The sequence below is a fragment of the Peromyscus californicus genome, unplaced genomic scaffold (genome assembly GCF_007827085.1).
Source record: "Peromyscus californicus insignis strain IS unplaced genomic scaffold, ASM782708v3 Scaffold_7__1_contigs__length_154581171, whole genome shotgun sequence".
NCBI classification, from domain to species: Eukaryota; Metazoa; Chordata; class Mammalia; order Rodentia; family Cricetidae; genus Peromyscus; species Peromyscus californicus.
Window position 1 is genome coordinate 50,764,087 of NW_026294595.1, and position 25,743 is coordinate 50,789,829.

At 46.0% G+C, this 25,743-nt stretch overlaps 1 protein-coding gene across 7 annotated transcripts in view; it reads right to left on the reverse strand.

Moving 5' to 3' along the window:
• Wipf1 (WAS/WASL interacting protein family member 1) overlaps positions 1–25,743 on the reverse strand; it is a 114,062-nt gene that overhangs the window by 18,394 nt on the left and 69,925 nt on the right. For 6 of the 7 annotated variants that reach the window (XM_052723596.1, XM_052723594.1, XM_052723593.1 and 3 more), the window contains 2 exons: positions 5,213–5,301; positions 1,739–1,868 (listed from right to left, as the gene is read on the reverse strand). In XM_052723596.1, coding sequence (XP_052579556.1) covers positions 1,739–1,868; positions 5,213–5,263 — 181 coding nt within the window. In that variant the 5' untranslated portion in view covers positions 5,264–5,301. Of the gene's footprint in view, positions 1–1,738; positions 1,869–5,212; positions 5,302–12,692; positions 12,845–25,743 lie in introns of all 7 variants that reach the window. The other variant, XM_052723595.1, reaches the window with a different exon arrangement.

A 25,743-nucleotide genomic window follows, 5' to 3' on the forward strand; every position in this document is an offset into this window, starting at 1 on the left:
TTTATTATAAAACAGCAACACTGGCTGTTCCCGTCTCTGGTTTTCCATCTTGCTTTATGCCAACACCATACTCTTAAACCTCTAAACTTCTTTTCCTTATAAAGTGCCTGGTATCAGGTATTTTACTACAGTAACAGAAAGTGGACTAATACAGAAAAGTGAAATTGAGGACAGCTGACTGGTTCCAGGCCATTTCCTGTCAAGGGCAGGACAGGGCCCAATTAAAAAGCTATCATGATATAGAGCCCAGGGAGATTTTGTAAACAAGTACAAAACCAGGGAAGACTTTGGTTATTTACAAAGAGCCTGGACAGCAGTATGGGTATCCAGTTAAGTACAGGACAATGAGGGCATACATCGGGCTACAGCTGTCAGGTGCACATCCTCAGCTCCGCTGAGCTGGAGAGGCTAATGTTATTTCCGTACAATGGAAGACACGGACCTTGAAGACTAGGAGGAGTTTCCATTAGGAGTCAGGAATAGGCCCAGGCTGTCCAGTTTCCTTCAGAGTTGGCAAGAAACTCACACCTACTCTTCAAGGTTCCGGACTCTTAGAGGAGAGAGCTGGTGTCCTATGTCCTAGAGTTGTTAGTTTCTCTAGCTGCATGCTAGAGACCATAACTCAGATGGCTGTTGGACCAAAGCTTCCCAGCTAAACTGTGCTGGGCTCCCAGACACGAACACTGTGGGGGCGTTTAGAGATGGACTGTTAGTCAAATGCTGAAAACCCACAGTGCCTTTCTGAATGCCGTGCATTCTCATATGTACCCGCCAACAGAGTCCTGTTCAAAGTCTTTATTTTCCTCCTTTCCATTTTCCTCTCTTTTTCTTCCAACTCTGACCCCCCCCACACACACACACACCACCACACACACGCTTCTTCCTTTTCTACCCATTAGGTCCTTTCCCAGGGATTCCCCACCTACCTCTGTCCCTCCTAAACCCTGCATCCTTAGTCACCTGTCTGCGAAGCTGTACTTGGTGACTGCCAGTTTCTGAATGAGATCTGAGGCTATGATAAATCCCAGTGCTATGGAAAGGACAGTGTCAAGACCTCAATCCAGTCAGGGACGGTTCTCACTCCATCGTAAACGCCGCCGATGAGGAGGCTTACATTGTGCGTCCTTGTTTGTTTATATAAGCCCTGTTTTACTGCAGAAGACTTCTTGGACTCAGACGCACAGATAAGCAAGTTGTGATCTTATTTCCTCTCTCCAACCTCCTGGGAATCACATCTTTCTCTAGAGTTCCACTCTGCAGACAACAGAGCACTAGACAAAGCATTATCTCATTTGCAGCTCACAACAGACTCACGTGGTCTGTAATGAGGCATCATCTCCATTTTACAAATGAAGATATTAAGGCTGGAAGTTGTGGCCTGATGGCCGTGCAGGGCCCTGACTCCTGATTCGAAGGCCATGGCACTTTCCATGTCTCATGCCTCCTTGTCATCTGTGACGCCAGGAGCAATGGGTTAATCTCCAGAAAGCGCTATGAATAATTCAGAGAATCGCCGCTGTGTGTTTCTTGGACAAAGAATTATTATGCTGGCTTCCTGGAGCATTAGAGGGGGCTCAAGCCAAAGCTGTGGCTACAGTGACTAACACAGGCCTGTCTTTTGCTAGCTCTGCAGCTGTTGTTAGCATGAGGGGGAGGGGAGACGAGGGTTTGGTGAGCGGGGTAAGCTGACCATTAGGCTGTAAACCAGTTAGCGCTGTGGGAAAGGGTTTCTACTTACTGTCCAATATTGGCGCGCTTCTGTCATTGGTAACTGTCTTCTTCAGCTTCTTTCCTTTGCTGATGTCGGAGAGAAGAGCATTCCTCCCAGCCTGCTCTGTCTTATTCAAGGTCGGTTTCTCGGTATTGGCCTGAAAGGTAACCACACAGGCTCATCTGCCACCCTTGGGGTAAAATCATGCGCTGTGGCTTTGAGAGTCTCGGCTGTAAACTCTGTGTGAGTTTTGAATGCCATGCCATTCTTTTTAAGACTAGCTATCTGGGAGCAGACACAGCAACAAAACACAGGAAGAATAAGTCTGTGATAAAAATTTCAATTTTCAGACCATAATCTTCCCACAAACAGACAGGGTGTGCTGGTCCCCTCACATGACTCTGCTGTCTGCCACCAGCCCTCTTCTGAGGCTGTGTCCTGAAGGACAGAAGGCCTCTCCCATCGCTCAGCACTTACCTGCTGCAAGGAATTGCCAGACTCTGTCAGACCAGGGTAGGTTTTAAAACTCACGAAACTTTTAGGAAACATCTCCCTCTGAATACATTGACAAAAGCGATTTTTCTCTTTTAATTTGTCAGATTTATTATGGCATAATTTCCATTATAGTGACTCCCTCCTGTCAGCTCACAGTACTATTAGTTTTGACAAACATATAGTCAAGATACGGAATAGAATATTTTTCCTTACCCCACAATTCCCTCATATTCTTTTGACTGTAAGATGTTTCTGATGTTTAATTCCTTTGAAAGCTTAGCTCAGAGAAAGTACATCGCTACTTAAAAATGTTTGGGCATTTCTTAAAATCTCAGAGTTCGTCACTGGGAAACTGAGACCTTGACCCCTTACAGTTACTTTAGGAATGTGGACACTCGGGGTCTAACCCATAGATGTGAAAGTAAGCATTTCTCACATGTGGACACTTGACGGGCTCTTGCTCCTCCCAGGGAAAGTGCGGCTGCCTCAAAGCCAAAGCTCCTTCCAGCAGGCCCAGAGTCCTCCAGGGCCGGCCCCACCCTTCTGAAAGGGGTGAGATCCCAGATAAGCCGGTTATGGGCATGAGAAGTAAAGCTGGAGAAACACACGGCTCGATGCCTCCCTCTGTCTTTCACCGTCAGAGTGGGAGGCGGAAGGGCAGCTCGGCTACACGGAATCACTGGACATCACGTTGCTAACAGGGTGAGATAGCCCTTGGTTGTGATGGCAACGGCTAAGCACTTTCGGTGTCCCGTATTTCATTTTAATTTCAGTCTTCGTCGACCCGGTGTGCTTTTCCACTTTACAGACACGTGTGCACACAAACCCAAAGCAGAAACACCAATGAAAACATGTAGTGCAAGCGAGTTAAATCTCCCCCACCCCCACCCCTGTGGCAGAGGCGAAGAGGAGGAGCTGAGATCTGAACACTGGCTGTAAGACTCCAGGGCCTTCCCTAGAATCTGAAGGAAGGGTAAATGTGGGCTCCCAAATGTTCCTTCTTCATCAGCCTTCAACACCTCCCCCCTCCCGCCCCCCCTGCACCCCTCCCAAGCAGCCTGCTGGGAGCTTCCCACTGTCCTTCCAGATACATTCTTCACAGAGGTAACTTGGTTTCGCTAGTGACCTTATCCTTGCTTACACCTGAAACACCATGGAGGGACCACCTGGTCCCTTCATTTTAAGAATGAAAATCAGCTCAGGCCCAGAGATTAACTGATGTGTCATCAGCCTTCAACAGTGGCTTCCTGCTCGACTTGAAGATTTCTTGTCGCCTGACCTCCTTGGGTGCCACCTCTCTCATGCGGCAGACCAGGACCCTTAATTGCATTGCTCAGCTGGGTCAGTGTCCCCCGATGGCCACCAATCCCCCTTTCCTTCTGCCTGGATCTTGTGAGTTCTGTGTTTGCATCCCTGGTTGGTCTCTAATCAATCTCCTGCCTCAGTCTCTGGAGTTTGGATTACAGGTGAGCCACCACATCTACCTTCAACCTTTAATCCTTTAGAATCAACATTCAAGGTTTTCAAAATCTCCTCATGCTAACTGTGTTACTTATTTAATATTTTCCTTAAATTCATTCACTATATTATTTTCTGTACTGTTTTTTTAATGAACGCTTTCTTTTCAATGAAATCACTGGCTTTTAAACCAGCCCCTGGCTTTAATGTGCCAATCATAAATTTTTAGAACACATATTAAAATAAATATATCAGCATTAGCATTCTAAAACTTAACTCATGTGCCAATTAATAATGATAGGCAACTCACATTTTGGGAGAAATACAGATAAACTAATCTTTCCACATTAGTCAGCTAAGAGTGTTTTCTAATTAATCCACACAAGGGCTGCTTAAAATTTCATGGACTGACACTCTTATAAAAAGAAAAATAAATTATTATAAAAACAAATGGTTAAAAAGATGCATAAACCCTACCTTAGAATAAACCTAACTCGCATGAAATTGCTATAAATATTTCTAAATGCTTAAACACAATTTCTGCCTTTTTGCCCTAAGAGACTCTCTCAGGAAGCTGAGGGATCAATTGTTAGTGGGCTGGAGACTCAGAGGAGTTATAGAAATGTGTCCCATGGGAACCTGGAGCAAGGGACTTTTTCTTCTCAAGCCTCAGTTTCCCCATATAAGAAATAAAGGCATGGGTCATCAGTGTGCGGCTCCCAAGCAGCAAGGCTCCCATGGTGGCGGGGCCTTTGGGATGAAGTGTATCTTGGGGTCTTCCTGAAAGAGGACGCACTAAATTCCACGACAGGCTCATCAAAGGACCAGGCGTCCAGCGACGACATTCTTTTGGGAAGGGATCATCCAGACACAGGACAGGTTTAAGTGGGGTAGGAGAGAGTGTGGGAAGGTGGTGGTGGAGATGGGGATAGCTCCGTTGAGAACAGAGTGTGAAGAAAGGGGAGACGGTGGAGAGGACGAAAGGAGTGAGACCGGAAGACGCGGACACATTGCAGAGGGCCCTCACTTCTGGATCTGCACCCTCAAAAGGGACTGGCTAGGCACTGAGTTTATCTGAATGGAGAAACGGGGCCTACTGCTTCAGAGCCGTCCTGAAAAGCCTTGTTTTAAACTATCCCATGTACCTTGGGGTGCCTGGTAGAGGAAGCCTAATGATCCATACTCCAGACTCCCCAGCCTGCATCCCAGGAGACCTTGACCAAACATATCCTTTGTGTTGCCTGGCTTCGAGAGGTCTCAACTAGGTTCTAACCTCAGAAAAGACTGGGCCCTGGCAAAGCCTTCTATAGTAGACGTATGCCAGAATGCCGATGCACTTACGGCACAACTACATGCCAGGGTTTGACTTTGTTTGGTCATCATGCACAGCGCGAAGGGGGAAAGCCACTGTGCACGCTCCATAAATAATCCCAGCTCTTGGGAGGTGCAGACAGAAGTCGCAGACCAGCTTGGACTATGCAGCAAGACCCTTTCTAGGGATTTTTTTCCCCTTTTCTAAGAAAAAGTAAATAGAGCAAAGGTACTTACGAGAGCAAATGTTGGTGGTGGCGGCGGTGCTGGCGGGGGAGGGACAGGCATCTTGGACAGTTAAAATTTCAACAGTCTTGTGGATAAATCTGTAAAAACAAAACACATCGGTGCATTAGCTCATTCAGTAATGTCGGTCCGAACCTCCCTCCTATTCTGCCGCAGTGACACGGGCCACCTTTTCGAAGGGGATGGGACGTACTAGTCTTCCCTCATCGCTCAAGCAGGACTGTCTCGGGGGACCGTGGTGGGAGAGGAGGGGTGAAAGGAGGTGCAGGGACACTGAAAGTCACGCCCAGTACCACGACTGTCCCGCGCTGCAGGCCACAGGGGAACAGGGCGGCTCCAAGTCTGTGCCTGCAGAAGCAGGAAGATTTTCTGGAAGCTACTGAAAATGAATCCCAGTCTGGTCAAACACATTTCAAGGAGTACATCCTCTCCCTCACTTATTTGCATAAAATATTTCCTGCTCTCCCACCTTCCAGCTCCCCTTGAATCGGGTCCAACATTTTAGTAAAATCCCTCTAGGTGGTTGCCCGGTGGGGGTGGTGGCGGCAGCGGCGCACATCTTTAATCCCAGCACTCAGGAGGCAGAGGCAGGTGGATCTCTGTAAGTTTGAGGCCAGCCTGGTCTACAGAGCGAGTTCCAGGACAGGCAGGCCTAAATAGAGAAACTTTGTCTCGAAAAATAAAAAACAAAAAAATCCCTAGATGGGTCAAAAGCATTAAAATTGAAGAATCTTTATTACACAGTTTGTGCTTTAAGCCAGTGAGCAGCCTGGGACACCAGCCACCTGAGTTCTATACAACATATGCCCAAATTCCAAACACAGGAATTATTTGCCTTTATTCTCAATAGTCTCCCCCAAGTGCAGAAAACAATTTCTTAGAGCTTAAATATTAATTTAGCTCAACCACTAAAAAGTTGATGTGGAAAATTTACGCCTTGAAACAAGCCATCCATTGAAATACTGTGGACAGCTTGCTTCCTGTGAACAACATTGCTAGATTCCTCACACCTGCTCCTAAACAAGGCTGAAGACATCTGGGACTCATTCCCTTCAAAGGGAGCTAACTATGAAATGGAACTTAGCCAGTGTGGTGGGGCACCCCTGCAATCCAAGTACTGCGGAGGCAGACTCAGGAGAACCATGGCAAGTCTGAAGCCTACACAGTGAGTCTGGTCTACACAGCAAGCTCCCCCGCTACCCCGTTAGCCAGAGCTGCAGGGAGACCCTGGGGGGAGTAGGGCGGCGAGTGTATTTTCCAGGTTATTTACTCAGTTACTAACTTCAACAACACTGCAAGCTAGCTCAGCTGCGTTCATCTTACAGCCAGGAATTCCAAGACCTAGAAAAACTGAGTCCCTCACTAGAAATCCCCAAGTTCGTTCATTAGAATCATGTCCTTTTGGTCTCTGCTCTCCCATTGGGCTACACTGCCCTGCTCCCTGCTCTCCCACTGGACTACACCACCCTGCTCCCTGCCATTTGAAGCAGTTGTTTTTTTTTTTGTTTGTTTGTTTGTTTTGGTTTTTTGAGACAGGGTTTCTCTGTGTAGCTTTGTGCCTTTTCTGGATCTCACTCTGTAGACCAGGCTGGCCTCGAACTCACAAAGCTCCGCCTGCCTCTGCCTCCCGAGTGCTGGGATTAAAGTCGTGCGCCACCACCGCCCGGCTGAAGCAGTTTTTTGGTAAAGCTTGTTTGGTACCTAGGCTGGAATCCTTTGAAGTAAGCAACTGTCGTAGACTAGGACATCTCTGCGGCTCCAGATGAACTATCCCCACGCTCACCTCACTGCTAAAAGGCTGCTGCCATGTACTTTTGCTCTTTAGCTGACTAGCGTCTAAGCATGGTCTGGACCCTTCCAGGCTGAGCCTTAAGGGAGCTTTTTTCAAATCCCAGAAATCCCAGATGCCAGTCTTGGCACATCACTCACCACATGGATCAAAGAAGACCAATTTTGTGTCTCCCCAGGCTGGGCTCACTGCCAGGCCCACATCTTGGCTGTCTTCTTACCAGACTATGGACTCCACCAGGTCTCCCCAGTGACATAAAGTAAGGAGCAGGGATTACATGAGCAGACCCAGTGCTTGTCACTGGAATGGCTCACAGTACACCTAGTGTGCTATGAGGCTTGGGCAAAGAATGTATGTATCTCAGAGGGGCTTGCTAGTGTCAACTGCTGAGACTTTTTATGGCAGCCTGGGACTTCCTGAGTGAATTAAAACCCCAAGACCTTGAAAAACAGGGCTTTCCAGTGTCTTCTACAGCCTACATGTGTTAGAGTTGACCTTCCTGGGGGACCCTGGCACCAGGGCATAGACCCTAAGGGACCAGCATTCCTGTCTGGATCATCACACCCACAGGGTCCACAGATGGAATCAGGCACTTGTGAATTTGGGTGACCCAAACCAAGTGAGTATTTTAGAAGTACAATGCCATGGTTCAATGCTGCACTGGACAGCACACCCTGATCCTGGAGCACCTGGGTATCTCACAGCTGGGACCCATTTGTTAACTATGCAGCGCTGATTATGAAGAATACCATGAATGAAAGAATTGCTAGCCCACTCCCTTTTCTAGAGAGGCTCAACCACAGATTTGCCCCAGGAAACTCACAACTTCTCCAATACGCTAGGAAGACAGAATTATCCCGGAACATAAAATGACTGATTTTGAATGAATGAATGAGAGAATTTGCTGGTCATCGAAATAAGATGCTTCTTAGTCTAAAGCTAATTAAGAATTCACTCTGTAGTTGACTCTTTGAGGCCCACACCACTAAATAATCTAAAGGGAGGATTTCCAATAAACTCACTGGGAGCACCACAGTCGTCGGAAGGGGGCGTTCTAACCCTGGGGGTGGGGGTGGGGTTCCATTAGAGAAGACCGGAAGTGGCTTTATCCATTTTTTTTTCCTACGGCTGGGGGCTGTTTGAAAACTCAGAGCATCTTGCTCTGTAAACGTTGCCAGAAGTTGCCCTTAAACACTATGCCACATAAAACAGAACAGAGGAAAGTAGCCCTTATGCCACAAAAGGGTTCAAACAGCTGGGTGCTTTGTGTGCCCTAAGTGTGGGAGGATGGGGGAGGGTGTCTCAGAAACAAGGCAACAGACCTGAAGGTCCAACTGCTCTCTTGCCCTTGGTATTTTTACATTCTTTCTATAATTTAAGTCCAATAACAGTTTATATATAGCGCCCTTAATTTATTTCCATGATTGCTTGTGTGCTCCTGGCTCCCTTCCAACTTAGTTTTGTTATTTTTCTCCCCTGATTCCAAGGGGGAACATTGTGGAAAATAGGAGGCAACCCAGAAATAGACCAAAAGTTCTGTTTGTCCTCAGAAAAAAAGCATTCAATAATAATTAACTTTTAGATTAAAACGGAGCTGGGGTAAAATTAACACTCAGAAATGGTTCTTATTTTGATGTATATCCTTCTAGCTTATAAATACATGTATGTATGTATGCCTGGGCATCTATCCACCCCTCTCTCAGGCTGGGGAAATGTGTTCTCTCTCTCTCCCTCTCTCCCCTTCTCTCCCTCCCTTCCTCCCCCGCCATGTTCGGCCAAGATATTAATACAAGAAGTTTTAGAATACATATAACTCACTAATGTTTAAATAAGTCAGGGGTCTTAAATTTGCATTGTTATTACAACCATAAAAATAAATAAATGTAAGGGCATTCACTCCAGAAGCTATGGATCTACTCAAAGGCACATAAACTTATTGAGTAATATGAAATTGCTGCTAAAATCATGAATTTTTTAAAAGCTCAGAGTTTTGAGATCCCTACTGGAAAAATTCTTCTTGATTTTATCCTTTAGAGACTCCACAATGCAAACTGAGTTGGATGTCTTTAAGACCTGAAAACCATTAAAACTAATTAAGGTGAATTTGGCTTTGTTCTTCAACTTCCTGTAAAAGAGCTCAACGGGAAAACTGATGCTCACAGTAAACCACAGTCATCCTGTTTCTTTAACACAATCTTTTCACAGGTGCAGTTGCCTGTAGTTTCTATTTTATGACACCAGTTGCTAGGCAACATCTGCTCTTCCCCTCCCCCCCAACACACACTTGGTATCCTCTATGGCCATTTTAGAGACTTAAAACCCGTGTAGACAGGCTTGTCGTTATTACTGTTGGCTACTTCACCCCTCCTGAACTGAAGGTTTGCCCCTAATTGTGTCCAGTGTGGAACCCACAAGGGCTGCGCCCAGAATCCTCCACGGTCCCCTGCACTTGTTCTCTGCTCAGCTGCTCATTTGAAACAAGAGCTTCAGTGATGTCTAGGGCTGTTTTCGTTCTCATGGTAGCCGGTTGTGCCGGCTGCACTTGGAAGGCCCCGGTTAACTCAGACACGCTTCATTCAGAGTTCTAGATAAAGAGGTGGTTTAGGGCTGAGGCTACAGGGTGCTGGTAGGGTGCTTGCTAGCATGTGGCCCCGGAAGCACTCTCCAGAGCAACACGGAGACCGACCTGGGACACAGACTCACAATTTCATGGCAATAGAGACTGCAGGAGAAACAGAGGTTACCATGAAGTTTACATTTTAATCCACTATGTTACATATCTAAAAATTAACAGAAATTATAGGCATCCCAAACCTTTCTAAAAGTAAGACCATGATGTTTAGCTGGTGACTCAGCTACCTCTGATTTAACTTACGGGATAAGGGCCGGGAATCTTTACTTCTCGCGTGTAAGTGAAACTCATTTTCTTCCCACTGTCTTGCATCCTTTACTAGTGCCTTCTTTAAGGGGCTCGAAGCTCCAAGCTGAAGTTTCCCTAAATCCTCAGCACCATATTTAGTATTCCCAAGAGGATTAATCTCTGCCTCCAACCTGCAGTACACACACACACACACACACACACACACACACACACACACACACAGAGCACTCGGGTCAACATAGCCTTGTAATATGTGCTGAAATGCCACCAGATTTATTTCTAAAAAGGTCAAAATACTTAGAAAGGAAAATATTTTACTTGTGATTAATCATCTGAAGCATGTTTAATGTTACTATGATAATTAAAACAAAACATGTTGTAACCCCTGATTCTCAGGACCTGGAAACCAACTGTACAACTTATCATGTGAGTCCCGGCTATGCAGGTGGAAAATGCTCTTGGAATCCAGAAAATTTCCTCCACACTCAGCAGTCAGGTGGCCCTGGGCAAACGACTTAGCCTGCCTAAGTCCAGTTTCCACTGTGGATGGACATAATGGTACCTACTTAATTAGGGTTATTTATGAGTTAAATGAGGCAGGGTTTAATTAGCCATTTGTTAAAAGTTAAAAACTAATAATAAAGGAAAAGCAAAAGTAAAGGACAAATCACACACTAAGTGACGAGTGAGTGTGAAACCTTAGCCCCCATGTGCACATGCCACCACTGAATCACAAAGGAGATGAAGAGACACATGTATAATTCAGTCTTGGGGGCTGGAGAGACGGCCCAGTGGTTAAGATGTCTTACTGCTCTTCCACAGGACCTGAGTTCGGTTCCCAGCACCCATATCACAGCTGCTTGTAACTCCAATTCCAGGGGATCCTATACTCTCTTGCCTCAGCAGGCACCTGCACACACATGATGCACATAAACTCACAAAGACACTCATGTGTACGTGCATACACACACACACACACACACACACACACACACACACACACACATACACATACACAAATAAATAAAAATAAAGCACATTTTACATTTCCCAGAAAAATATCCTTATTAAGGTATTTCTTATTCTAGTTTTGCTTCACTTTTACTTTTTAGAACTTAAGGTCACAAAATACAGATATATTTATGGCAGTCCAAAGTAAATGTTCTTTTCAATACGGGGCACATGCCTAAAAAAATTGATAAAAAAAATTGAGCCAATCCTTAAGGGATAAATGTATCAGAATTTAAAGAGGAACTTTACACTTCCAACAGAAGTTTAAAGAAACTTCTAACACAAATGATGTCTTCATTAAAACATTACCCAGACCTCATGGGTCTGGAACGTAACAGCTCACCTCTTCTAACATGCTGAGCATAGGTCTGGGGAGTTCCAGCTTACAGGCCGGAGCTAGAATCTGATTTCCTCAACAGAGTGAGATTACTGCTGGCCCCAGGGACCACACGTCACCTCAGTTCTTCCAGGCTGTGCCCCCTCCACAGTTTAAATGGAGCCTTTGGAGAGTTGGGCAAATAACCCCAGATAAACTTTGCAAAGGGCATCAGAAAAGCCGCCTGTGGTTTAGACAAGTCATTTAATCTCTTTAGACCTATAGAAAAGGAGTTTTGACTAGATCAGAACCAACAAAATGCTGTGTGTGAGGCTAAATCGTAACACTGAGAAGCCCAAAACACTCTAAGACCGACTCTCAGGTGAACCCAAGGCCATAAACCTTCCCTTGTTCCTCTTCCTCCTCCGTCTCTTCCTCCTCCTTCTCTTCCTCCTCCTCCTCCTGCTCCTCTTCCTTTTCCTCCTCCTCCACTTCTCCCTCCTCCCCCTCCCCCTCTTAGTCTAATCCACCCCAACCCCCACTCTACCAGACAGTCTACACGCAGCCCTCTACTTTCTGAACTAGAATTCCTCTGTAGCCTTCATTTACACTTGTATTTCTACAAACAGCTACACATTAAGTTAGTGAAGAAGACTCTTGTGCCTACTGACTAAAGTCGTCTGCACCCTCCTTAGTTTTAAAAGTCACTCTATAGTTCTGCAGAGGGAAAAAGGAACATAAATTGCTTTTTTTCCAAACTCAGCCTAGAGGATTCTTTTTGATAGAAAACATTTCCTTAATCCTGCTCCATTGGTCTCTGTGTGCACAGCTTTAAAATTTAGAGTTACATTTTACAGTTGACATAATTTAATATAACCATATTAAAATTAATTACGACAAATGGCACTGAGTCTGATTAACATCAGTAGTTGCCTCTGTGCTGTTCTGGTGTCGACTGAATTATTCTAAAAGACAAAACAAGATGTTCCTAACAATGCCTGAGCCTGGAACACAGCACATCTGTGGCAGCCCAACAGCATCAGCCTCAGCAGGTACAGAGCGGGGTGCCTTGCTTTGAAACTGACAGTGACTAGCTTATACTTTAGAACATCCTATGGCAGGTCTAACTGAAGACTCAGAGGCAGTTCTCTGGAGCTGACTTGACTTTTCACAGCAGACATGTTAACTGACATAAGCCACCATTTCATGGGAAAATGGGAAAGAAATTAATGTGGATCCAAATTTGCCCAATGGTCAGGAAAAAGTCTACAGAAAATCTCACTTCCATCTTGGCTCCGAACATGTTCCGAAGCACTCACAATCACCATAGCAGGCGGCAGGAATAAACCACAGGGTTTTCTACAGAACAGTTCAACAGCTTTATCTCGACATACTATGGCCCATTAAACACCATTTAGTTCTTCCCTTTTGCTGATAAAGGAAGGAAATTTAGTTTGAATACAGTTTTTCTTACCGTTAAAAAGGCAGGCATGATCAGGGACTCAGGCAGATAGAGAGCAAGCAAGACATGAGCCATAACAGAAAACGGTCCCTTAAAATGGCATCATCTTCTCACACAAGCGAGGGGTTGTTTCTGGGCAGCCATTTTGGACAAGCTCTGGCCTCCTGTTCAGGGTGACACACTGAGTCAGGGAGGCAGGCAGCTTTCTGTGGTATTCACTTCCTGTCTGATTAATTTCTCATTTGGTCCTTCCTCCTTTGCTATAGAAAAAGAAACTAGATTGGTTTTACTTAAGAAGCAAAGAAAAAAAAAAACCAAATTAAAAAGTTTCGCCTTCCTTCAGGATAGAACGGAACCACTGGATGCTCTGAGTTGGTCTCTGTACCTCTCTCCAGTTAACAACCTTTTTTTTTTTCCCCTCGACACCACTACAAAAATAATTACTCCTGGAACTTGAGATTCCTTCAAAAGAATTCAATTTGAAAGCACAACTCTCAATTCTGACTATTTCATTTAGCAATATTGAGAAGAGTCACTCGAGAAATAAAAGCCCTTGAGTGCACTGAGAATTAGTCTAAGTGAGCCTTCCTCATTTGCAGAGAACATTCAAGTGTGCGGGGAGAAAGTCAGGATCCTGGTGAGGCGTGCAGGTTGGGCACATCACAGCTAGCAAGCTTGGAAATGCCACTAGGGTCTAAGTCGGGATAAAAGACACAGGGCAGGCTGCAGACGCACCGCCCTCTAGAGCAAATGTGTTGTCTCTCCTCTCCATACTCACAGGGCAACGACCAACTCTTTAAGAAGGTCTTGGACAGAAGCACACAGAAAGTGAGGGCAGAGGAGAGATTTAGATTTCTTCTGAGGTGTATGGCAAGGGAATAGAGCCCCCTATTTCGCAGCCTTGGGTCATGTATAGAGTAGCAAAAAATATCCACACAATTCTCTTGACACATCTGGGCAACACATACCACAGGACTGAGAAAAAGGCTTCAGTTGAAAGAGTGAAAAACAGTGGCATATTTCAGAAATTTCACTGTGAACCCTGCCTGTGGAGTCCTGATTCGGACTGCCCAGAGACTACACGTTACCCGACACTCCCTTACCTAGGCAAGTATCTGATGAGAAAGCATAGGGGGTGGTTTCCATGAAGACTGGGAAGGAGAGGCCTGTAGGATGCAGTGGGACCAGGAATATTAAACTTCCTCTGGTGCTTAGGATGGCGCCATCCCAACACCAGAAGTACAGATATTGGAGTGCTGGACAGAGGAGCCCTAAGTTTGAAAGGTAGTAACCTCAGATTTCCTGAGATCCGAGTTAGGCCCTGGGCACAATTCCTAGAAGTGGACATGGAAGGGTGAGTGACCAGGGTCCTTGACTTAGCCTGGCGCTGTCTGAAGGTATGCAGGACCTCTTTCTTGCCTAACGCAGGGCCTTGAGGACAAGCGGTGTTCAAACGGGGATCTGAGGCACGAGGCCAAACGGAGGCGGAGGCTGGCAGCCAGTCTGAAAGCCCTTGGGGCAACAGAAAATGCTGTCAACTCAAAACTTAAATGCTTGAGTGAAATCTTTGAGGAAGTCTAACTATAGCTGGGTCTAAAACAAGAACACGAGCAATGAGATGATTTGTCTACGTATTTACAGAGTTATTTTGAAGTTCACTATGTTAGGTACCCCAAACACACACACACACACACACACACACACACACACACACACACACACACACACACGGGGAGGGGGGCAGAGAAGGGGAGGGAGAGAGAGACTATTCAGTATGCACCCTTTCCGTGGCTATTCTACTCATTAGTGAAAGGTTGATAAGAAGGCAGCATGTCACTTAGAAGGCAGGAACTCCCAAGAACTCCAGGGAGTAGGTATAGAGAATTTAGGTCTATTTCATCTTTAATGAAATCTGTAAATGCAGTCTATACTGACTGGACTTGAGGTGAATTATTATGTAAGACAGAATGTGAATTAGATAACGCTCCTCTGCTTAAGCCCCTCAACAGCTTCCACTCATTTACAACCCCCAGACACCCTGCCTCCACCGCAGGGCCCAGAAGATCTGCCTTTTCCTAGCCCTTGGACATCCAGGCTGGCTTTGAACTTGCTCTAATCTTGCCTCTGCCCTCAACCCACACAGTGCTGGGATTTCAGGCATGACCACCACAGCCCGGCTCAAACCCTCTTGCTAATCCCCCCGCCCCCACCCCGCACCCCCTTACCCTTTCTGTTCCTTAACTGTACCAAGTTCATTTGCATCTTGGTGAGCTTTATACTCACAAGTCCTCTCACCTGGGCCTTCCTCTCCTGGGTCCTTCTCACTGTTTAGATGTCAGTAAAACTGCCCAGGTCCCATCTCTGTTCTCTCTCTCCCTCTCCAAGAGAGGGTTTCTCTCTAGCTCTGGCTGTCCTGGAACTCACTTTGTAGACCAGGCTGGCTGTGAAATCATAGCGATTACCTGCCTCTGCCTCCCGAGTGAGTGCTGGGATTAAAGGGTGAGCCACCGCCACCCCCCCCCCCCCCAGGCTTGCTCCTTCTCTTTGCAGAATGTATGTCATCACTTGATACTGTATTTGTCTCTCTGTCTCTCTTCACCACAATTCAAGCTCCATGAGAGCTGGGACCCTGCTTGTCTTGTTTTCTGCCATCTCCTCAGCATCTCATACAGCTTCCAGGGCCTGGTAGGTGCTCAGTACATAGTGGATTTGAAATCTTGTAAATTCCACCAAAACACAACATTCCTTTCCAAGCTTGCCATAGTCAGCTTCAGTTGTCAACTTGACACAAGCCCAGAGTCACCTGGGGAAAGGGAAGATCAGCCGAAGGACTGCCTTGATTCGAACAGCCTGGGGCCATGTCTAGTCAGTATTTTCGTAACTGCTAAGTGATGCAGGGGCGCTCACTCCACTGCGGGCAGTATCATCCCTAAGCAGCTAGGCCTATGCTGTGTAAGAAAGCCGGCAAGTCGGTAAACAGCGCTCCTCCATGATCTCTGCTTCAGTTCCTGCCTTCAGCTTCCGGTTTGAGCTCCTGCCCTGGCTTCCCTTAATGATGATCTCATTATAACTTGTAAGTTGAAATAAACCCTCTCCTCCCACGTTATTTTCGGTCAGTGTTTTTATCACACCAACAGAAAGCAAACTGGAACAGAACTTAAGATGGACAGTTCCTGAAACAATAAATAAGAAGCGCCAACCGCGAGCAACACTGTGAACGGGCTGTTTTCCAGAGAACCTTCCCTGCTAATCTGTTCTCAATAGTCATTTTACAGAAATAAAAAGCCAATGCCAGACAGAAAACTAAGAAACAACAGTGAAGGTCTCACCAACCTTAGAAAAGCAGTAAAGACCACCCATCCTGTGTCACCCCAAATCAACACCTAGGAAGCCAATGCCACAGTGACACCCATAAAACATTCAGTTTTTAATAATTTGGGCCTGTTACATTGTGTTTCCAGGACCACCTCTCCAGGTGTCGTGTATGCACCCTGACAGTGCACAGATGTTTCTAATTCTACATTCTCTCAACCCCCAAAGTGCCTTCCTCCACAATAGAATGACCCTCTAACAGTATTTTTTGGGGTAGGGGGAGGGGGGATAAACACTGCCAGGCTACATATGTGCATCTACTGTAAGAGGAATCCATTTAGGAATGCAACTTAGTCACAGAGGACTGGCCTGACTTTCGAAAGGACCTGGGTTCGAAACCTGATACTGCTCCCCTCAAAATATTAAAATAGGAAAGTTACCTGGTTTAAAAGAACAGAACTGAGAGGTAATCCTTTGCCTGAACAGTTATCAGCAGAGTTATATGAAGGGCTGATCACTTGGAACTGATCTGAGAAAGAAAATCTAAAACCATATTGTGCAGTATTCCATTCCCTGTAGATGTAAACTGGCCTAATCCTGCCTGAGGAAAATTTCGCAATCTATTTCACTGTGTTTTGGAAACAGAGCCAAGCCTTTTTGTTTTATTTTTGAAACACGGGCTTGCTATCTAGCCCTTTGCCTGCTGTGCTTTAGCAGTCTGGGGGCTACAGGTCTACCTCCATTCCTTGCCTTTTGCTTGGTGACGACTCTTCCCCCCACCCCACCCCTGCCCCGCTCAGATCCAGGGCATTCTCACCCCACTGCGTATACAGCAATAGCATCAACAGAACAGCAATTCACAGCAGCCCAGACTCCGGCATACACTTAGCCTACAGATAGATTTCTTTTCGCTGATGGCCCACTATGAGATCTGAAGCAAGGAAACGAGAGGAGTCTGGGCGTGACCTGTGAGGGTGCAGGGGCTGGACCTACCATGTTCATCCTTTGGTCACACTGGGTATGAAACTGAACACAACAGGGAATTGGGGTGGAGAAAAAGCATGGATGATGCCCTTTGCTGGGGACTGAGCTGGGCCTGCACATTGTCCTGTTTAGCGACCTTTGTTCGCATTTTATTTTGAGTAAGCCAATGCAGACATTGTAAGTGATACAGTAACTGGTGCTAGATGTGAGTTTTGAATGTGACCCTTATATTTGCAATTAGATCGTTTAAGGTCGGGGAAAGGCTGGTACTGGCTCTCTGGGGACAGAAGGTGGTAATCTTTGGAGTGCATGCTAGTTATGATGTCCCCTATTAATCCATAATTGACCAGGAACATGTTGATGGTACACAATTATCAGAAAATACTTAGAATGTTGGGGTGTCCTGTTTGACCAGACAGAAAAGAGAAACTCTGGTAACTAGTAGACAAAGGAAACCAGAGCTTTGTAAACAAAGCCCTCCCCCGTTTTGCAGCCCAGTGGGTGAGAATCGAATCTGGAGCCCTGCAGGGTAGAAAACCCCAATGCTCCCTACTAGTCTGACTCCAATAAAGCAGGAACAGAAGGCAAAACTGTATCAGGAGATGCCTCTGGGATGTACTAGAAGTTGATTCTTTGCTGTCTCTGCAAAGCCTTTCTGTTACTTCTCTGAGGAAGGGGACAGCTGCTTTCAACTCTGTGTTGGGATCCATCTCACCAGCAAGAAGCAGACTATCCTTTTTCCCCCAGTTTTCTGAGACAGAGTTTCTCTAGGAACTCACAGAGATCCTCCTGTCTCTGCCTCCCGAGTGCTGGGATTAAAGGCCTGCGTCACCACGCCGGGCTAGGAAGCAGATTATCATATGAGGAGTTTGGATTTGGCAGCTTTAGAACCGGGTTAGCTGTCTCTTTGGGGGCCCTTTGAAACAGTGTGTCTAGGGTAAACAGTCTATTAATCTTTTTTTTTTTAAATGTGCATTAGTATCTTGCCTGCAGGTATCTCTGTGTGAGGGTGTCAGACCCCCTGGAACTGAAGTGACAGACAGTTGTGAGCTACCATGTGGTTGCTGGGAATCGAACCTGGGTGCTTTGAAGAGCAGCCCATGCTCTTAACTGCTGAGCCATCTCTCCAGCCCTGCCTGTTACTCTCGAGCTGTTCCGCATCCCTTTACTACTAGAGCAAGGAGTTCAGACTTGGGGAGAGATCACTTGGGTTAACTCTACCCTGACTCCAGGGGTAGCGAGTAACCAGCACGCTTCATTACAGCTTTGAGGGTTCCTGGTGCAGTGACAGGTTCAGAGAGAACATGTGATTACTTCTGAATCAAGGAGATTCGATGAGAGGTATTTTAAGATCCATGGGGCTGGGACTGGCTGTATTGACGGACATGGGCAGGGGGGCAGGGGGTTTAAGAAGGAAGCTAATTCAGAAAGAACTAGAAGGAAGCCTGAAGCTGAAAGGGCACAATGCGTGGGCTCCTGAGAAAAACAGAAAGAAACAAAACTAAACTAAAAAATACAAAGCAGCTAGAATTTGAATTTTGATTGGCTAGTTATGATTTAAAAATAACCCTGATTTTAGACTAGGTGTTATTGCAATTGTTATATTTTACAAAGAACCCTTCATTTTTTAGAGATTTACATTAAGATATTTGTGAACGAAATGATTTGTCTGGATTAGTGTCAAAGTAATAGGGAAATGAGGCTAAGTGTGTCGGGGTTCAAATGAGACCAAAGTGGTCCTGAGACGATGGTTCTCAAAACTGAGAGAGGCATGCACCATAGGTCTGTGAATTCCCACTGTCTGTTTTTCCAGTATTTGAAACGTTTCCATAAAACGAAGCTAAGAAAACAGGCAAACCAAAAGGAAAAGAGCCTGTGGCTCATTCCCTTCTTCATCCACTAGAGGCTGCAGGGGGTTTGCTCAACCGATAGCAACCTGCTCTGACGATGCGGAATTGAGGAAAAGTTTGTTTGTCTCAAGATGACCTCTTGGCTTTCGGATTAAACAGGATACTGAGGTCTTCTCCATAATAGTTAAGAATCTAGGTAGCTCTCTTCCCAGGAAGGGATTAAAGTCCCCATATCCGAGACTTCAGTGACAGTGGCAATAAAAAAATTTAAATAAATAAAACCCCAGCCAGTCAGCTAAGAAACCAGAGAACAAACAAAGGAACACCCCAAGAGTCAAGAAGGAACAGGTGAGAGCACAATGGGGTGTTTGCTTAATGCAGAAGGCCTGCACAGGCCTGATGGAGGGGCCCACCGCCTCCCTGTCTAGTTCTCTGCCAGGATGGTCCTCAACACACACTCAACCCATGTCATTCCGGGGACAGTCTTAGTTCACCTAGACCCAACTCTGGGCTATAGCTGTAAATCCCCAGGAAGATTTTTCATGCTTGGAGCCATGGTTTAAATCGGGGCACTCATGGGTATGTGGCCAATTCCATCAAAAAATCTTTGTCTTCTCCTTCCTGGAGTCTTAACGTTAATAATTCCAGTAGTGGAGATGAATCCTCAGCCTCAGAGAGACACTATGGTATGCAGTTTTAGTTTGGAAACTCCAAAGAATTTCGTGGGCTCAAAAACCTCAGTGTTCTTTTATTTATAGGAAGTGAAATCTAAGTGCCCTCTATGTCTGAGGCTTCAGGGGCCCACCCTCCCCTGCCCTCTATGTCTGAGGCTAGCTGGGAGGGAGTCACCCTCTCCCGACAGTCCTCTGCAGCCCGGCCTGCTTCTCCTGCCTCTCTCCATCGCCTCTGTCTTCTCCCTCTTCGGAGTCTGCTGAGTTCTCTCCTAAGAACATTCCTCTTGGCCGTCCACTGCACTCACGGCAGGCAGGCATGATTTGGACACGAAACGCTTTCCCCTCTGCAGTGGCGGATGCCACTGAGGGCAGAGATTTTGTCTTGTCTAGTGCTGTCTCCCAGCTGCTTAGAACAGTACCTGACCCATCACAGAACGTGAAAAATACATGAAAGGGGACTGGAGAAACTCCCAGCTCCAGGTCAGAATTGCACTAACCTTATCTCTGTAGGAAAAGAATGTTCTTTGTATGTGGGAAGACCATGCATGTGCCCTTTGAAAAAAGCACGTTCTTTGTATGTGGGAAGACCATGCATGTGCCCTTTAAAAGCACCATCTTGTTGTCAGTAATTGCATTAAACTGTGAAAATTTTCCAGTTGGTCATCAACTTCCAGAACAAATGTCTCCAGGGGAAAACCCATACGAAACATAGAGAGTGGTTTCTTACAGCCCAAGGGGGAAACTGTTGGAAAGTCCCCATCTACACCCTGCCATGAATACTTTTTGTACATATACTGGGAGCCACTACTGACATATGGCTAAACACACATTCCTTTAGGTTGCCCGATGATGGTTTGAAGGCCAAGTAAGGCCTGTACAATTCTTACTAGGGTGGGGACAATGGCCGTCTAGGTTCTTCTCCATCCTCCTCTGTAGACCAGGGTTACTCCATGCCTTTTCTCGGAGGACAGAGCCGTAAGGACACAGAAAGCTCCCCTGGAATCCCAGGGAACAAGGGGAGGTACAGCTCTGCACTCCGGGACCTGTCATCAGCTCTCTAAATGCTGGAGGAGGAGCTCAGTGACCGGAGATGCCCCTCGGAGTCCTCTGACTACACATGAGCCAGGCCTGGATGGAGACGCTGCCTGGGAGAGGCTGACCCAGCTGCTCTGTGAAGACAGGAAACGGGGAGACATCTGTGGGTCCAATAGTGAGTGGCTTTCCTGGGATTCAGACAACTGGCATTATACCATATGAGACAGTCCCACTCAGCACAGAACTGCCCTCTTCAAAGGCTCTGTGTAGGTGAAATGTAGGTTCTAATGGAGGTGAAAAAAAAAAACCTGCTTATAGTTATCTGATCCTGGCCCTTAACTCCAATTTATATGTACATACAAAGCAATTACAGGTGCTCCTTGATTTACAACTGGTTACCTACTTATAAACTCATTGTAAGGTGAAATGTAGGCGGGATACTAAGTTACGGTTATGTAAAAGCAACAATGTGTGCTGCAGATAACAGACACATACTGGGCATCTCAAAAAGTTAGAGGAAGGATTAGGGATTTTTCACATAAACAAAGATATTTCACATGATAATGTTTGAGGAGAGTTTTTTTTTGGGGGGGGTGTCTTGTGTGTGTGTGTGTGTGTGTGTGTGTGTGTGTGTGTGTGTGTGTGTGTGTGTGTTTTGAATTAAGGTCTCTCTGTGTAGCCTTGGCTGTCCTGGAACTCACTCTGTAGATCAGACTGGCCTCGAACTCAAAGACCTGCCTTGTTCCGACTGGGAAAGACAGAAAAGTTGTCAGAACAAAAAAGGAATCATTGTGTCAACCCTAATGACAAGAAAAATAAAACAAAGCTGGGATGTTGTAAAGGAAGGTCCGTAAATGCAGTCTCCTGATAGCAGCCATCACACACGTGTTGGCCAGGACCACAGCATGCACAAAGGTCACAATAACCTTGTAGAAAAAGTACTTCCCCAAGGACATTTGCCCAGCAACTGTCAGCCTTGACGGGAGCCGCTCTTGTTATCAACCACAGTGGCCAGAACAGTGTTTCAAAATGCCTGATGTTGACTCGCACTTCTGCCTTTGAAGGCTCCCCTTTACCTCAAGCCCTTTGAACATGCCCATAGTTGATTATCGCACCTACAATCCCCCTGCGGCGTTCTACTATTCCCAAATAAATGTCAGAATTTTTTTTGTGTGTGTGTGAGAATCTGTCCTTTTAAGAAAAGATTGATGAAACTTTTTTATCCAAAGCTTGCCACCTCTTTTAAAAACAATGTGCCCGAGGACACTGGCAGCTGTTGTGTGACATTTTGTTTGTGTTCTGACAAATAAAGCTTGCTTGGAGTCAGAGGGCAGAGCTAGCCACTAGTTAACCATAGAGGTCTGGAGGTCTGTACCTAGAGGAAACAGGAAGTGGTAGGGCGGGGCGGAGACAGGATCTCGGCCCTTTTTGAACTGAGGAATGGAAGAGGTAGGAAGTGACTGGCAGCTCCCTTGCTTCTCTGATCTTTCAGGTTTTTACCGTGATATCTGACTCCTGGTTTGTTTGGTTTTTTTATAAGATTAATTAGGATTATGCTTCATCTGGTGCCCAACATGGAGCACCATATGTAAATGGGCATTTCTCATCCCAACTGCCCAGTCCCAAATAACTGACTCAGAGGCTGAATATGAATTGTAAATGCTCGGCCAATAGCTCAGGCTTGTTACTAGCTAACTCATACATTTAAACTACCCCATATTTCTATTTATGCTTTGCCACGTGGCTCATGGCTTGTTATCTCATTTTCTATACGTACTGCTTGCTCGGTGGCTGCCTGGCATCTCTCTCAACTCCTCTGACTCCTGACCTTTCAGGTTTTTACCCCAATATCTGACTCCTGGTTTTTATTGATAAAATTAGGATTACACTTCAGCCAGTCTGTCTTTAAATCTCTAGCTAGAGCTTATGAATAGTGGTCACTGTGGAATTCACATGATTCTACACGCAGATAGGGATGCCTAACTATTGGCTCTGTTTTGTTCCCGCTTAAGATGCTCTACTTGATCACTTATAAACTAAAATTAACTGCTGCACAGAGAAACCCTGTCTCAAAATTAAGTAAAGAAATAAAAAGAATCCACTTTCCCTTTATTTCCCTTTTAAATTAAGATTACATTGACTTTTTTTTAAAAACTGGGAATGATATATGACTATTTCATTTAAGAAGTTCACTGACCTACCATGCCTTTAATCCCAGCACTGGGGTGGGAGATGGGAGGTGGATGAGGGGGTGGGTGGGGAGGCAGGTGGTTCTCTGTGAGTTCAAGGCCAGCCTGGTCTACAGAGTGAGTTCCAGGACAGCCAAGGCTGTTACACTGAGCAGTTCACTGTGGATGGTGAGGGGTGGTTGGTAAGGGTGGGCGCGGGGTGAGCCAAGCATGAGAGCCACTGCTTCTGGTGGAGAGCTGTTGGGTGCCTCTGCTCACACTGCTGTGGAAGGGACGCAGCTGGTACCACCACAGCTGTTCACTGCCTAGGGAGATTTCACACTCTGCTCCCGAGTGTCACAGGGTCCCTGTGTCTCTCCCTCCTGCTCCTGAGCACAGTCTGCTTTTCTCAGTGGCCTGCCAAACAGTTTGTTCTACCCAGATGACCTCAGATTCCCTCCAAGAACCTCCCTTCCCCTCTGGCTGCTCTGAACTCTCCAAATGACTGACTGGGAAAACTTGAAAAAAACGTCCCAGCTTGTCTGCAGTGGGGTCAGTATCCTGACAGGCTACCAAAAAGACACCAGAAAATGCTTCCTGCTCCCACATGCGTATGCAAAAGTCAGAAGAGATGCAACCAAAGTGATCAACTCCACCGTTTCTGCGGGGTCCCCCATGCCACTACTGACCAAATGAGTCTTTCCTCTGCAACCCAGAAGCTGTCCAGCCCAAGTCGTGGACCAGTTAATCTGTTTCAGGTCCATTCCAACAGGATGACCAGTTGTGTACAAAGGAGCTCCATGGCTACATTGAAATATTGACTGCTTTGAGGATAATAAACTACCAAGTGGTATAAAAACCACATGGGTAATATTTTGGAGGCTATCTCCAAGAAGAGAAATGAACAGCATACAGAAGAAAAAACAATTGAAATGCTCTCTCTCTCATCCCCATCATCACTCAAAAAAACAAACAGACAAACCAAAATAAAACTCAACAACAAATGAAACTCAACCTGGGCCCTGCTCTTGGCTTCTGAGTGTCACTTATGTCCTGGTAGGGCCCACATGGATGTCTGGGTGCCAGGGCCAAAGTCAGTGTAACAGAATAACCCAGCATTACTTCCGCCCCTGTCTACCACATGATCCAGTCCCTGATCATGGCTTCTCTGTGTTCCTCCTAGATAAGCCTCTGTAACCTTGAGGCCCTGGGCATCCTTGCCTTTTCCTCTTGACCTGACCCTGCATTTACTTCCTCTGCTTTCTCCTCTAGCTAAGCACACGATGCTGCTGGTGTGTAGAGACAGAGGTACTACATGGACTGTGACGTTTTCGTCTGCCCCCTCTGTGTGTCTCTAACGACCCCATAAATTAGTGAGCAACACTATGAGGCGCCCTATGCACAGTCTCCATTCGACAAAAACACAGCATCGACCATATGCCCCTCCTGCTTTAGAGGCGAGGATATTAGAATGGTTAAGCAAACTGACTCTCTGCCTGCTAGGAGGCAGCATCCACATCTGAGCCGACGGTGGGATTGCCCGTGGAATGAATTCAGAGTTCCGAGCACCACATTTTGGCTGAACTTAGCTTAGCTTCTGCAGAGTAATGTTGCTTACCCGGATCCAGCCTGAAGAGTGAATGCTGATAGCGACGGACTCCAGCATCCGTCAGTCATTTCTGTTTGAGTGCAGGCCTGGGCTGTCGGGATTTTCACTTTGGTGGTTCTTACACTCAGTATAAACATACTTGCCGCTACACTGCTGGACCAGCCCACAAGTCTAGTTCGTAACGTGACTGAACTAAAGCTTCAGTTGCCAGCCCCTCGAAGGAAAGGTCAGAGGGAGGAAGAGTTCACGCCCCTCCGGTGCTCCTGAGTCTCAGCCTCTGCCCTTTCCCCCCAAGTTAACCCTAAATGTTCCTTTGAGCCCTTCGGGATCCTAAGAGGCTCCTGTCCTCCTGACACATCCATTCATGATTCCTCCTCCTCAGATAAGAGAATCTCACTGAGGTGTCAGAGGGAAATCAAATTGTTGTCCTTTATTTCATATTATTATTTTAAATCTTTTTAAAAGGTTTATGAGTCCTTTATCTTAAAGATTGTGTGTGTGTGTGTGTGTGTGTGTGTGTGTGTGTGTGTGTGTGTGTGTGTGCCGTGTATGCAGTGTGAAAGCAGAAGGTGGCTTGGGAGGTCCTGGAGCTGGAGTTACAGGCCGTTATGAGCTTCACTATAGGGTGCTGGGAACTACACTCAGGTCCTCTGCAAAGGTATGTGCTCTTAGCCACCGTGCCATCTCTCTGGTCCCATTGCTTTTGTATTGAAGGGGAGGTTGGCTGGAAAGCGCTTGCCATCAAATAGATGGCCTGAACTTGATCCCTGGGACCACATGGTAGAAGTAAAGAACTATTTCTGCAAGTTGTCCTCTGACCTCTACACACACACAATAAATAAATAGACAGATAAATTAAAAATATTTTTAAAGAGAAAGGAACATATAGGGTAGTGGTCCTCAACCCATTGGGGATCATTTGGCCCTTTCACAGGGGTAGCATATCAGATATTTACATTGTGATTCGTAACAGTAGCAAAATTACAGTTATGAAGTAGCAATGAAAAGAATTTTATGGTTTGGGGGTCACCACAACATGAGGAACTGTATTAGAGGGTCACAGTGTTAGGAAGGTTGAGAACCACTGATCTAGGGAGATAGCTCAGTCATTCAGTTAAGTGCTTACCCTGCAGTTATGAGGACCTGAGTTCAGTCCCCAGAACCCACATTAAAAAACAACAACAACAACAACAACCTGGCCGGCATGGTCAACAGTGCCTGAGGAACAACAGCCACGTTCCTCTGATCTCCACACCCACACCCAAACGCATGCACACCACCCTCACATACACACAAGAGAGAAGCTATTAATCAGATGATGATCATTTTGTGGAGAGGAGGAAAATACATAGTTGGAGAGGGACATCACACTGTCTAGGGCTAATGTCTGCCTCTCTCGCTTTTACAGTTTTGTTTTCTTACTAAAAAGCC